Source organism: Pleurodeles waltl, chromosome 4_2 (assembly GCF_031143425.1).
Source record: "Pleurodeles waltl isolate 20211129_DDA chromosome 4_2, aPleWal1.hap1.20221129, whole genome shotgun sequence".
NCBI classification, from domain to species: Eukaryota; Metazoa; Chordata; class Amphibia; order Caudata; family Salamandridae; genus Pleurodeles; species Pleurodeles waltl.
The window spans coordinates 900,917,647-900,931,262 of NC_090443.1; the positions used below are offsets into that span (position 1 = coordinate 900,917,647).

Consider the following 13,616-nt stretch of genomic DNA (forward strand, 5'->3'; position numbering starts at 1 on the left):
GCGCCCTGCGGCCCCCACTGCTATACACACATAAACGGAATATAGCCCATTTTTCATATATATCTGATTCAAAAATATTTAATGTGACTTTAGGGGAAAAGAAACGAAAGTCGATCACTGACGCACAACAGAGAAAGGCGTGGGATCCGCCTCAATCAAAGCCGAACTTTTAGAGCCGGCAGGCGCTCGAGAAGACGGGCTGTTCCACGGGTGAAACGTGCTCGTGTGATCGAAACTCCAACCAGCAGGAAATTTCCACGATCGCTATTTAATCAGGAAAGTTTAGGAGCCACCGGCTGGGTGTGCGTTAAGTTTCAGATGTGCTCACGCACGCTCGTTATGCACAGATGCACAGTCACGAAATACTCCTTTGAAAAACTCATATGCCGCTAATTTCGTGTTGTTTGCAGAAGTTCACTGCAACTGTACATTGCTACCAACCTCGGTGTGAGGTGTAGAGCAGAGGCAACTGTCCAGATGTCCCAGCTCACAATTAATCACACCGAGTCCCAGCCTCACCTCGGCTTTAATTTCCCGAGAACATGTCTCATCATGAATTTTTAATTGGTCATATCAACTCCACGCTCACGCCTCTTGGCAGCCACAAGAAAACAGGTACGGGGCAAGTGTGCCTTAAAACGATAAGTAATCGTGGAACACAAACACACGCCGATCAGACCCATCAAATGTCCGATAACACGTACCAGCCACTTGCAGCCTAAAAAACCACACGCATTAACCAAGCGCTAATGCAGGTGGTTAAACAGGCACGCTTGCTCCTTTTCTCTGGGACACTTGAGGAAAAATCAATAAATAAATACAAATACAAAATTTAAAAAGAAAACATATTGAAGAGCAGGGTTTGCCAGAAGCAGACAACGACAATAATTATTCGCAATCATAGTTAAAGCATAAGGTAAGCATAGCAACTTCGAATAAAGTCCACAAACTGAAATAACACATAGGCGGAGAAATAGTAAAAACAAATCCGCGAGAAAAAAACACTAAGTTGCAAAAAAAATGGAAACTTATTTGTTCCTGTTCCAGCTGCACACCCGTAAGAACCTCCTACAGTTCTCATAAAACACTGTTATTTGAGAAAGGGAGACGTGTAGACACTGTAGAAGAAAGTGAGAGCCAATGGGAAGTGAGCTCCCCTCCCTTGGCCAATAGCACGAGCCACTTTGTTGTCAATGTTTTGTCCTAATGGAAACTCGAGGAGCAACAATAGAGCGAGAGAGGGGAGTGGAGCGCGGACGGCACCGGGCTGTATCCAGTGGCTACTAACTCCGCGGCCGCGGCTGCCACACTTTCAGAGTTTGGCTGCAGAGGAGGAGCGGAGCTGAGAGGAGCCCGCAGCTGCCCCAACCCACCCTCCGCGGATTCGGGTCCTGGATGCCATTTTTGAATGAAATGGTAAAGACACAACAAACTTTGGGCCAACATCCTAGCGGGAGTTGTAGGGTGATTGGGGCTTGTGTCTGAGGCGAGCCGCGTGCTGACAGGAGGCCTGGGCTTCTCGGCGCTGTGAGGTGGTGTAGTGGGGGGGCGGAAACAGCAGCCGCCCAAAGGGTTTACATTTCGTATTTATTTTTGTAATTGTGTGTGCTTGTTTATATTCTGCTTTGCCGTGTCTGAATTGTTAATCCTGGTCTGAATTCAGCGGAGGGTGATTTGTGAGCACGTTAAACACGTCAGGGTCACCACACCGTGCTTGTGTGCTGATGAGACGGGTGCAGTGCCGGGGTAGGCGCTTAGGGGTCCTTTTACGAGTCTGGAAGCTGCCAGAGGGGTTCTAAGAGGCGGCTTTTGAGGCGGCTGCTAGAGTGTGCCTTCCCTGTCAATTGCCAGGCTGGGGTTGGTTGGCGCGCCGTGCCCACCTTGGTGATCAGAGACAGTCAGGGCTTCGGGGTTTGCAGAGAGCCCGGAGTGGAAGAGCGTGGGGTTTTGTAGAGAGTCAGCTCTGCCAGATCCAGAGCTGGGGAAAAGTTTGCAAACAACAGAGGAGGCTCTAATTTGGGTGATCAGCAAGGTAGTTCCTGCGCCCAGCTGCAAGGTAGCCATTTCGGTGAAGAGTGAAGTCCAGGGGTGTGTGGACTGGTCTGGGTCAGTGGGAGAGCTGCCCTTGGTCACTGCTGGTAGAAGTTGCTTTATGGCACTGGTGGTAGTAGTTGTCTTTGGTCACTGGTGATATAGAATTCTCTGTGGAGCTGGTAGCAGTTGCTCTTTATTAGTGTTTGTTGGGCACTGCTTTTGGCAACTGGTGATAGAGTGTTTTGGGTCTGTTGTGGCAGGGCTCGCTATTCATTTTTATTTTGGTCAGTAGTAGCTAATTTTGCTCTTTGTGAATGGCAGGGGTTACTTCTGCTGGTGGTTAGAGGGACTTGTGGCCAATGGTGGTGGGGATTGCTTTAGGTCAGCGGTAGTAAGGACTGTTTTTGGTCAGTTATGATGGGAGCTGTTTTTAGTCAGTGGTGGTGGGGTTTACTTGATAGTAAGAGTTGTTTTTGTTTAGTGGTAGTGGAAGTTGTTTTGGTGACTGGTGATAAAGGTTGTTTTAGGTCAGCAGTGGTAGAGATTGTTTTGGTTAGTGGTGTTAGAGGTTAATTTGGTCAGTGGTGGTGGGGTTTGATTTTGGTCGATGGGGGTAGGGGTTCTTTTTGATTAGTGCTGGTAGAGATTGTTTTGATCCGTGGTGGTAGAGGTTGCTTTTGGTTAGTGGTGGTGGCTGTTTAAAGTCAGTGACAGTAGGGGTTGTTTTTAGTATTGGTGGTAGATACTTGTGATGGGATTGCTTCAGCTTGATTGCAGTAAATGTTTTTCGCAAGTCGTGGTAGAGGCTGCTTTTAGACTGGGGTGGTGAGGTTTGCCTTGGGACATTTGTGGTAGGGGTAATTTTGTATTATTGGGGGTTAAAGTTGGTTTGGTCAAGTCAGTGATGGTAGGAGTTGTTTTTGGTTAGTGGCAGTAGAAGTTGTTTAGGCCAGTGGTGGTAGGGGTTGTTTTTGATCAGTGGTGTTAGCGGTTGCTCTAGATCTGTGGTGGCATTTACTCTCGGTTAGTCCGCTAGGGCGGTTTGTGGCCTTACACTGGAGTTGCCCATTGAGATTGGTGGCAGTTGTCAGTCTGGGACATCAGTGTAGTAGTCCTTAGGTGGGGCATTGGCTTCTCAGTGGTAGGGAGGAGTGGTGGGCGCAGTCTGGGTCATTAGAAGCGAGACAGACAGATAAAGGTTGCCCGGGGAGACCACCCTGTTTAATCTTCTTCTTTTCTTTGTAAGCTATTTGAGATGGAGATGAGATCAGACATGCCAGGCGGACCCTCCGGCCAGCACCCCGTAGCCCCTCCGCAGACATCCGCCGCCGCCGCCGCTGTGGCCTCACTGCCCGTGTCCGTGGCCAACAGCCTCCTCCGTGGACCCCCGCTGCTCCTGAGGGCCACCGAGAAGTATCCGCGGACCCCCAAGTGCGCTCGGTGCAGGAACCACGGCGTGGTGTCAGCGCTCAAGGGCCACAAGCGCTACTGCCGCTGGAAGGACTGCCTGTGCGCCAAGTGCACACTCATCGCCGAGCGCCAGCGCGTCATGGCGGCGCAAGTTGCGCTGCGCAGGCAACAGGCGCAGGAGGAGAGCGAGGCCCGCGAACTGCAGCTGCTCTATGGAACCGCCGAGGGCCTGGCCCTGGCCGCAGCCAACGGCATCCTGCCTCCTCGCCCGGCATACGAGGTCTTCGGTACCGTCTGCAGCGATGGGGGATCAGGTAAGAGCGCAGGGGCTTGGACCGGGCCTGGGGGGTGGAGGGCAACTGTCGGGCGCACACTGAAGGCCAGAAGTGCGCTAGATTGGGCTGTGACTAGGCAAACGTGCGTGTGTGGGGTTCACTTTTTAGCTTTCTAATTCTCTAATGGGGCCACGGTTCTTTTGGTGTCCGGGCCTATTTGCTGTCCCAGTCCGACCCTCTCTGGAGGCCGCTGACAATGGGACGCGCTGTCCTGCTTGCAGGTTTGATGGGCCCGTTGAGGAGATGAGGCCGTGTTCAGTGCATGAGTCTCTCAGAGACCTGCTGCGTAAGGGACACCATGCACTGTCTGAGGGTCTCGCCGCCTGTTGGGTAAGTGGCAGTATGCCCTGTCTGAGGTTCTCAGGTGTTTCCTGGGAATGAAAGAGGCACCCTGCAGTTTGAGGGTCTCGGGGTCCTGCGGGAACACGTCACCCTGCACTCTCTGAGGATCGTAGGGGCCTGCGGGGAACAGACCCCCCGCCGCTGAGGTTCTCAGGGGCAGGCTGAGAAAGGACATTCTGCGCACAAGGGCTCTTTAGGGTGACCGATAGGGTGATCAAGTGGGCATGGGCATTCCCTGGCCCCACTGAGGGGAACTGGGCCTCAGGGGGACCGGCTCATAGTCTGAGGGTAGCCTACACACACTGAGGGCCGCAGCCAGGGTAGTTCACCCGGCACAGACTTTACCAGGGTTGCTGAGTAGCTCACAAAAGCCGATGATACACTGAGGAGAGTGGGAACCATGGCATACTCTGCTCAGACTACGTCGGACGGAAGTATGGCGATTCACCACACCCCTACACCTGTGCAGGGGGATCACGTGGGAGGAGCACAGGGTATACATGTTCTTCTGGAGGGTACACAAGCGACCCTCCGTAAGAACATGTATACTGGTGCAGTCTAGAGAGAGGGTTCAGTGCCAGATGCACCGGAAGTGCAAGCCCTTGACAACGTGACGAGGAAGGCCCAAGTCTCTCATTGCTATTCATTGGCCTTTGGTTGACTGGAGGACCCCCTGAGGAGTGGGGCCCCTGTGCACAGCAGGGGACTGTGTTACGCGCCTGGCCCTGGCAATGGCCCACAGACCTCAGCATGGCCAACTACTCCTTACCGCAAGGGCGGGAAATTGCTCGCGTCAGAGGAAGTTGTTCTCTGACATTGTCACCTGCAACCAGCCCCCGCTCCCAGCCCTCCGACCTTGAGGGTGCAGGTTTGAAGTGCATGACCTGCGCAATGACGCGTTGTTCTAGGTGTGGTGTGTGTGCAATTGTGATGGAAATGCAGACTAGTCTGACTGGTAGGCAGACCCCCGTCTTCGCAGGGTGATTACTGTCCGCGAGGGTCTGAGGCACCTTCAGAATGATCCTCACCTCACTGCTGTGGGTGCTCTGTGGGTGGTGGCACTGGGCCCTGTCACCACGCAAACGACGCCTCACCACTAGAATGTGTTAAGTATGCCATACCCACCCCTAAAACATTTTAAATCCCAACTACAGCACCCCATTTGAGGCACACTGAGAATTATGACCGTTGAAAGTAAGCACGCCCCTCCAGCACACCCTAAAACACTCTGAGAAGGTCAGGCATTTGGAACGCTCTGAAAAGGTCATGTATTCTCGATGTCTGACCTATGAGGAGGTCAGACATCTAGAACTCTCCGAGGAAGTCAGACATCTAGAACTCTCTGAGGAGGTCAGACATCTAGAACTCTCCAAGGATGTCAGATATCTAGAACTCTGTGGGAGGTCATGCATCTAGAACTTACTGAGGAGGCCAGACAACTAAAACTCTTTGAGAAGGTCCTATCCTGCCGTCAAAAAACACTAGAACAGCACAAGGAGTGTACACCATACCACCAGAGACTAGAAAACTCCCAGGAAGGCCCAATTTGTCAACCTAATCTAGAACCTCTCTTGGGTGCATTCTTTACCAGAGCACCCTGGGACGATTTGAGAAACAAATGCGCTGCCAGCTACCCCGGCTCAGTACACATGGTGCACATCAGGATACCCTGCACCAGAGCTCTTCTGGAAGGTAACACCCCACCAGTGCAATCTAGAACACGCTGAGGAGGGCAGAGACTACTGCCAGCAACGTGAAAGCACTGCTATAACGGAGTGCCCCGCCTGTACACACAGAACAAACAAGGAGGATAAACTGTTCCAGAATGCTCTAGAATGTTCTGAGGAGTTCTCTACCTGCTGCCAGCGCACGCTGCTAAAGTAGAGCACCCTGACAGCGCACTCCAGAACAGGAGGAGAGTGCACCCTCTCAGTGCACTCTCTCACACTCCGAAGAAAGACACACTCACACCTCGCCACAGTTCGAGGAGGGTATTGTATTGTAATAGTATTTATATAGCGCTTACTACCCCTGACGAGGCGTCGAAGAGCTTTTCGGTGAGTAGCACACTACTCTGGAACCCAGCAAGAATTATTGATGGATTAGTATCTGGAAATATGAGCACAGTTTTAGTATTATTATGAGTTAATTTGGGTACACTCTGCCAGTGCACTCTAGAACACCAAGAGACTTCCCCATACGAGATAACGTTCAGAATTGCGAGGCCTGGCAGCGCCCGACACTACCTATGAAAATAGTACGATATTTAGTAAAACTCCAGGGTTGCACAAAGTCCCACAAATTCATTTAAATGCGGCATATTGAGGAAGGGCACACGCTGTTGCAACATCCTTTCACTTGGAATACTGTGCAAGGGCAGTCAAACACTTTAACGAGGGTACGACTTTAGCAGGGCACATGCGGGACCCTGGACTTCAAAGCTGGCAGGTTCTGTACCACCTGGAGGCTGGCACACTCCACTAGAAAACTGCACCAACTTGGAAAAATTAAAACATTCTGGCTGGTGAAGACACCACAAAAAACAAACTTTTGATCGTTCACCTAGATGTGTCATCAACGGGTTGAATGAATATGTTTTCATTAGAAGTGACGGTCTGACGTAGTACTAGTGAAATAGTGTACTCGGCTTTCACCATTCCATAAAAACACCCAGACTCCTTTAATGAGCAACTCCGCAAACGTGCAGTCCTTCCTGAAAAACCTATTCCAAACCCTGCAGCCTGAACAAAAATAAGAGCACAAATGAACCAATGGGTTAATGTGCATCCACTCAGTTGGGGTGGGGAGGGCTGCCCTTGCCTACCCCGAAGCACCCCCAAAGCTTCAAAAAGTGCCTTCGAATACTGTGGATTTTGAAGGGTTATTAAGTAAGTAACCATTGACAGTGCTTAGACTCTAGAAATGTTGTATAGCGCAGTAGGTAAAATCAGGTTACTGGTATTATTATTATTAGGAGAATATTAATTTTAGGAGAAATGTAAGAGATTAAAATATCCAGTTTTCTATACAGAAGGAGAAACGTCATACTTCGAAATTGTAACAGTTTCCTTTGGTAATTCTTAGTTTGACACCTGAGAGATGCAGAGCGCGAGCCCGGGAGCCTCTCCTTCGTATTGTGTGGGAGGGATGCAGGTTAAATAACATTATCATTTGTTTTTTCGATACAAACTGTGGCTTTCCTGCAGTTGGTATTTCTTTTGGAGTTTATAAGAAAGATGGGCTTGCTGATGAGTGAAAGAAACGACCGGGGCTCATCAGACACAGACTCACAGAACACTTTTACCTCAGTTTGTAGAATGAAACCGAAAAGCATTTATGGCTTTAATTAGGAAAGTTTATAAAGTCCCGAGAAGATTCGCCACGTGCGCCAGAATTTGTATAAAGGCCTACACACTTTGGTACCCACTCAACCCGTTACACAGTAGCCATCTGATACATATTTCAAGGAATAGAGATAGAAATATAGAAATCTCTAACAACTTATTGACACATTCGCTGCATGTCTGGGCATCGCCCATCTCTACCGTCCCCTGACTAAACACCCTGTTAATTAGTTCAGACACAACTTTCCGTTCGTCAGCCCAGTGACAGCCAAAGAGACAGATAGACAGACGGACTCACCGCTCTTCACCTGGCCATCACTATACTAGTTAGTTGTGACATAACTTTCCACTGGCCCCATTATTGATAAAGGTATACATACGTACATTTGCGCATTTATATAGTTATATCTATCCACATGCTAGTCACTGCAATTCTCGATCGAAGTGTGCGGCTACCTTTTCCCTTATGGGCACTCACTTCACTTCAGGGCCGGAGGGCGAGCCCAGCTCTGCTCCGGGGCCTTAACACACACGTTGGGCGAGCCCGGGCTCTACCCCTGACCCATCACACTCACATGTTGGGCTCTACTCCAGACCAGTGCTTAATTTGTAAACTAAAACGTGCTGGTGCTCAAAGTCCTCCTCTTAAACTCGCAGCTGCTGCAATTAAAGGTTTCGAGCGCGGAATACAGAGGGAGCGTAATCCTGGAGCCATTTCAGGCCTCTTCAATCTATTTAAACGCTTTTTCGTTTTTATCTTTCTCCGACTTTCCCATATGTGTCTTTTGCTCGCAGAAAAATAAGCGCCGGCCCTCAACAATAAGTGCCGGTGCTTAGAACCGGAAAAAACAAGCACAATTTAAGCACTGCTCCAGACCCATCACGCACAGACTCTGGGCCGAAGGGCGAGCCCAGCTCTGCTCCTGTCCCTTAACACACACGCTGGGCGAGCCCCGGCTCTATTCCTGCCCCTTCACACACACATGTTGGTCTCTACTCCTGACCCATCACGCACAGACTCTGGGCCGAAGGGCGAGCCGAGCTCTCGCCCCGCTCGCTCTTCCCCGGCTATCACCGCGCCAGGCTATTAGTTCAGACAAAACTCCCCGTCCCCCGTGGCTGGGTAGTTACCCCCGCTGTGGGGTAAGTGTGACCACAGCTGTGGGGCAGGGGCGAGTGGAAGAAGCCTCTTCTCCTGGCCTCCAAGACGCGTCACTGAGTTAAAGGGCAGGTTTCACAGCAGAAGCAGCCGGAAAGCTCTTCTGGAACCAGTGCACAGGTAGAAATGAAAAGCTTCTGGCACAGGACCGCCCCCCCCCCCCCCCACAGTACTGGGTTTTCCCGCTAGAACTCAAGCTCCCCGAGGCGACATGTAATAATGCAATACTGTCCTAAAATTGGTTTAGCATGATGGCGCCCCGTGGACGGATGCAAGGAGGCAACCCCCTGACAAATATAATTAGAATAAGGAACGCATACGTTCCCAGATGGTCTTTGGAGTTATAAACTTTTTGTAATAATTATTTGATGATTATTAGTGGATTTAACAAGTGCATCAGCGTCCGAAAAAATACACATATATGAAGAAAGCGTCTTAAATTCGTCCCTACACAAACAGCAAACAATGTGCATTGAATTCTAGAGCAGAAATGTACTTGCAGCAATCTCTGGGATACACACTGGGGGAGCGGTGGGGGCTTTAAAAAGAGAAAATATAACAGGCCACTGGAAAGTAGGATTGCATGTCTCAAAAATGTGGTAGCGATGAATTGTTTTATATTGGTACAAGTAGTGTTTTTGCAGTGCAGGTTGTGATAAATATTTATGCCTCAATGCCCTAAAGTTGTTCACACTCGTTGTAGGCTTGTGGCGTTGAAAACAGCGTCCGGCTGCGATCCAGGCTTTTAATGGACATTTTACTCCTTCCTTTTCAGACGCCAAGCTGCAGAAGTTCGAGCTCTTCCCTAAGAGTATGATGCAGCGCTGCCTGACCCCCCAGCAGAAGCCGGTGTCCACCGACGGGGAGTCCGTCTCCGGCAGCGGCCCCGGGGCCTCCTCCCCGGAGGGCCGGCCCGGCTCAGGCTCCGAGAACGGCGACGGCGAGTCCTTCCTCGGCTCGCCCGTTCCCAAGGCCGCCAAGGAGGGCGAGGACAGCCCGGGATCCATCAGCCCCTTGGGCTCGGACTCAGGTTCGGAGGTGGACAAGGACGAGCCGGAGCCTTCGCCCTCGGCCGGGGCGCGCCAGCGGGCGCCCATCGACATCCTGACCCGGGTCTTCCCCAGCCACAAGCGCGGAGTCCTGGAGCTGGTGCTGCAGGGCTGCGGGGGCGACGTGGTCCAGGCCATCGAGCAGATCCTGAACAACCGGGGGGCGGACCGGGGCGCCGAGGAGGCCTGGGCCCGGGAGGGGGTGCTGCAGGCCGCGCCCTCCGCCGCCCAGCGGCCGCTCCTGGCCGGCGCCGTGACCCCGGCCATCGGGGCGCTGGGCAGCCGCTCGGCCTTCTCCCCCCTGCAGCCCAACGCCACCCACTTCGGCACCGAGGCCAGCGCCTACCCCCTGGGTACCCACCTGGGCCTCAACCCGCTGAGGCTGGCCTACTCGGCGCACAGCAGAGGGCTGGCCTTCATGACCCCCTACTCCACGGCGGGGCTCATGCCCACTTTGGGGTTCCGGCCCCCCATGGAGTACGCCTTCAGTGACCTGATGAGAGACCGCTCCAACCTGCACAAGGACCAGGTGTACACCACCGGCCTCTACGGGCCGATTGTCAACAATAGCGCCGAGAAGCCCTAGGTGGATTCACGTGTTCTGGACAGCTTCATGTATCAGGGGCGGAGCCTAGCGCGGTGGGGATACAGCCGTTGTGAAATAGTAAAGTGCATTTATGGTACAGGACTTACACCCTACGGGCGCATTGTCAACAACAGCGCCGAGAAGCCCTAGGCGGACTCGAGTGTTCTGGACAGCTTCATTTAATCGACGGTGCCTAGCGCTGCGTGGGCACAGCTGATGTCATATAGTGCAGTGTACATGTGGTACACAATTTAGGCTGCATGTACTGTAAGGGCACAGAGGGACCAGTGCATGAAAGCACTACAGTGTACACACCGTGGCGTCAGTACGTTTACTCAGCGTGCAGTCCATATACAGTAATTACTTGCATGCATGAACGTCTATGGTGTAAAGTATAGGCGGTCCTCCATATGTATACACCACAGTGCATGCACTAGGAAGTGAAAACTGAATACGTCAACTATACGGAACCGAACCCTTACTGCACAGTACTTATCGCAGGTGTTTCATCAGACTGTTATCCAACCACAAACTGTTATGTAAACAGAACCGGAAGCAGCTGAGGACAAGCCAGTGCGATGCGAGTTTGGAAAAGTTTGTGAGAATGGCCCTTCTCTCTCTCCGTACAGCTGCCAGAATACGGTACAGGGTAAAGAACTGCTCATATCAGGACACTGACTGGCGCCCACTACCCCCGAGACCTGTGGAGCAGTCATCAAGCGCTTCCGTGGGCACCTTCCCACTCTAGGAGCTGTGGTTGTCTCTGAAACCCCGGCCGGGGCAGGGTGACTGTTTCTGAGCCCCCCCCCTGCCAGGGGCCCTCTCTGGGGCGTTGGGGTGGCTGCCCTCAAACCCCCGAGCATCTCTATGGTGCCCCGCGAGGCTTTTTTTATTTTAAATATAATATTTATGTACATATAAACATGTACATACAAACGAAGGCAAGTGTAATGTTGTACACCAGGATTTAAATTATTAATGTGCTCTCTAGATGCAACTTGTAATTAATGTATACGCACGAGCGGGGCGGGTTCACTGTCTCCACGAGGTACAGACATTCCGAGCTGTGGGGGTCATCGTTAAGGTTTGTGTATATAAATCAGGGCATTCGATTTATTTGTAATTGTATTTAGACCTAAACAACCACTTCGGTTTTAGTATTTCTCATAATATCGCCAGAATGATCCCGTGACATCCAGAAATCCGCTGTTTGGACCTTTTGTACAGACCCCGCTCCCTACAAAGATATTTTGTGCATTTCTCATTTACTAGGAATGTTTAGCAATAAATGTTATTTTCTAAAAAAAGAAAATTGTTCGCTGCGATGCCTTTCACGTAGTCCTTTTTGAGGGAAGCAGCGGCGATACCAACCGAAAATTCACTGAAAAGAAACCCGATATTCATAAACTACTTTTCAGATAATTCGCAGGGCTGACAATGTCAGGTTTAACAAAAGGGGTTGGAGGGCGGTTGGGGCTGGGGATTTATTTATTTCAGAGAGACAAGAGCTGTGTCAAAGCATAGAATATTGCCGGAGAATGCCGCGACTGCAGGCGAAAACATCTGTACCGTCTCTCATTCTGTGCTCCGTTTCTCTTTCTTTCGTTCTTTCTATGTTTCTTCTGCCCTTTTCGGATTTTCTTTTTTGTATTTGTTTCACACTAACTATATTTAAATACCGGTTTCAATTATTTCGAGATCATTGTCTTTTTCGAAAACGGCTTTGTTCTCAAGAATATGTTCGTCCCTTCGTTCCTTTTGCCGCCGCCTCCCCTGTCTCGTTAGCCTTGTCTCGATTGTTCAGCCTTTGCCTTTTCTTGTTCTTGGTCAGATTTCTCGCTGCCCCCAAAATCCGCATTCTTGTCGCTTGTGTTTCAACCACAATTGCACGTCCAGTTCTGTCTGCGCGTCGCTCGTCTGCTTTTTAATTGCACTTACGTCGTTTTTTGTGACAGTTCGACTGTTTTTCATTCCTCTCCATTTCGTGTTCTTATTTATGCTCTTATTTATTGTGATTGTTCCCTTATTTCTGCTGTTTCGGTTTCTTTATTCGCATTATATTTTAAACACAAATGTGTACCTCCTCCCGTTAATAACGTATGGCTCTAGCTCCTCGTTTTATCAGTAACAGCCTCTGTGAGCTTACATTGTGCACACTATGTCAATGTGCTTCTGTGTCTCGCAAACTATAATAACTTTTAGTTGCATTAATATTAGCATTTAAACCATTTTCTTACTTAAATAGCCTAGCCACTGCGCCTGTCCCGGACCTATTTGGAAGCGAATTTTTATTGCACAATTTTTTAACTACAAACAAGATAACGTAATTTTCAACCTTCGATGCCTATCTCGGGTTGCCCCAAAATCCATATTTTTGAATTACAATTAGACAGGCGATTGAATAAACTAGTTTCTGCAAAATAAGAATTTTAAAATATATTTTGTGTTGAAATGAAACGCCACCAATGTGCTGCTTGGCGCTATGTTTGATCGCGTGCATTGGGGGTAAGTGAGCCTCGTCCACTGTGAAGGGAAGGAAGATGGGCCGCGGATAGGGCCCCACAGGCAAATATTGTGCAAACAGGCAGAAGCTGCCAAAAGTGGAGACTTTGCAAACTGCACACCGAGGAGCAACGGGAAAGATATGCCCAGTTAGTTTCCAAGTTTATTGTTTCAGACACAAACCTTACAATAAATATGACAACATACATAAATAAATAGCATATGTAAAACAAATAATCAGTAAATAAAAAGTGACAGTGCAGCTCCACACAAGACAAGCCACTAATTCATAAAAGCACACCACGCTAAGGAAAGGTCCCACACCTAGTTCACCCGGTCGCACCGGAAGGAAGTTTGATGTGATCCCGCCTCTCTATTGGAGAAGTCTAAAACGGTGCAGCGTCAATAAACTAGAATAAACTAGAATAATGCCTCCCCTTCTGTATGGCTCTCCGGGAGAAGGACGCGTCTTTCTGCTTCTCCGCCAACTATGGCGCACCCTAGAAAAATGGAACAAAGTGATTATGCACCGTGTTTCCCATTTACAAAACATGTATTTCCGTTTTTGAGTAAAAGCCCATGTGTTCTAATCCTTGGCCCGAGCAACGAGATGAAAAACCCTCGCGACCCATCCTTAAATGTAACTCACTGCGGGTAGAGAGCTGGTGGGCCGGGCCAGATGTGGTACAGGGGTAACAACTTGAGGGAATCAAATTGCATTTTTTACGCAGCATTTCAAAGACCTGAAAAGAGCAGGCGGTTCTGAAATTATCCAATTCTCTCGTGCTCGTGTTATTTGAAATATGAAAGGGGGGGGGGCCTTCCCAGAGAATAAAAACGTCTTTCTTTAATATA

General features: G+C 50.0%; 1 protein-coding gene across 1 annotated transcript; it reads left to right on the plus strand.

Moving 5' to 3' along the window:
• The first annotated feature begins 1,136 nt into the window (after positions 1 to 1,136).
• DMRTA2 (DMRT like family A2) lies at positions 1,137 to 11,545 on the plus strand. Its single transcript, XM_069232692.1, has 3 exons — positions 1,137 to 1,416; positions 3,281 to 3,758; positions 9,400 to 11,545. The coding sequence occupies exons 1-3, from the start codon at positions 1,396 to 1,398 to the stop codon at positions 10,257 to 10,259; spliced, it is 1,359 nt and encodes a 452-aa protein (XP_069088793.1). The 5' UTR covers positions 1,137 to 1,395; the 3' UTR covers positions 10,260 to 11,545.
• The last annotated feature ends 2,071 nt before the right edge of the window (positions 11,546 to 13,616 follow it).

Coding starts and splice junctions, on each gene's coding strand:
- DMRTA2 (XM_069232692.1), top strand. CDS start 1,396: ATGCCATTTTTGAATGAAATG. Junction 1,417..3,280: donor TGCCATTTTTGAATGAAATG/GTAAAGACACAA, acceptor TTTCTTTGTAAG/CTATTTGAGATGGAGATGAG. Junction 3,759..9,399: donor CTGCAGCGATGGGGGATCAG/GTAAGAGCGCAG, acceptor CTTCCTTTTCAG/ACGCCAAGCTGCAGAAGTTC.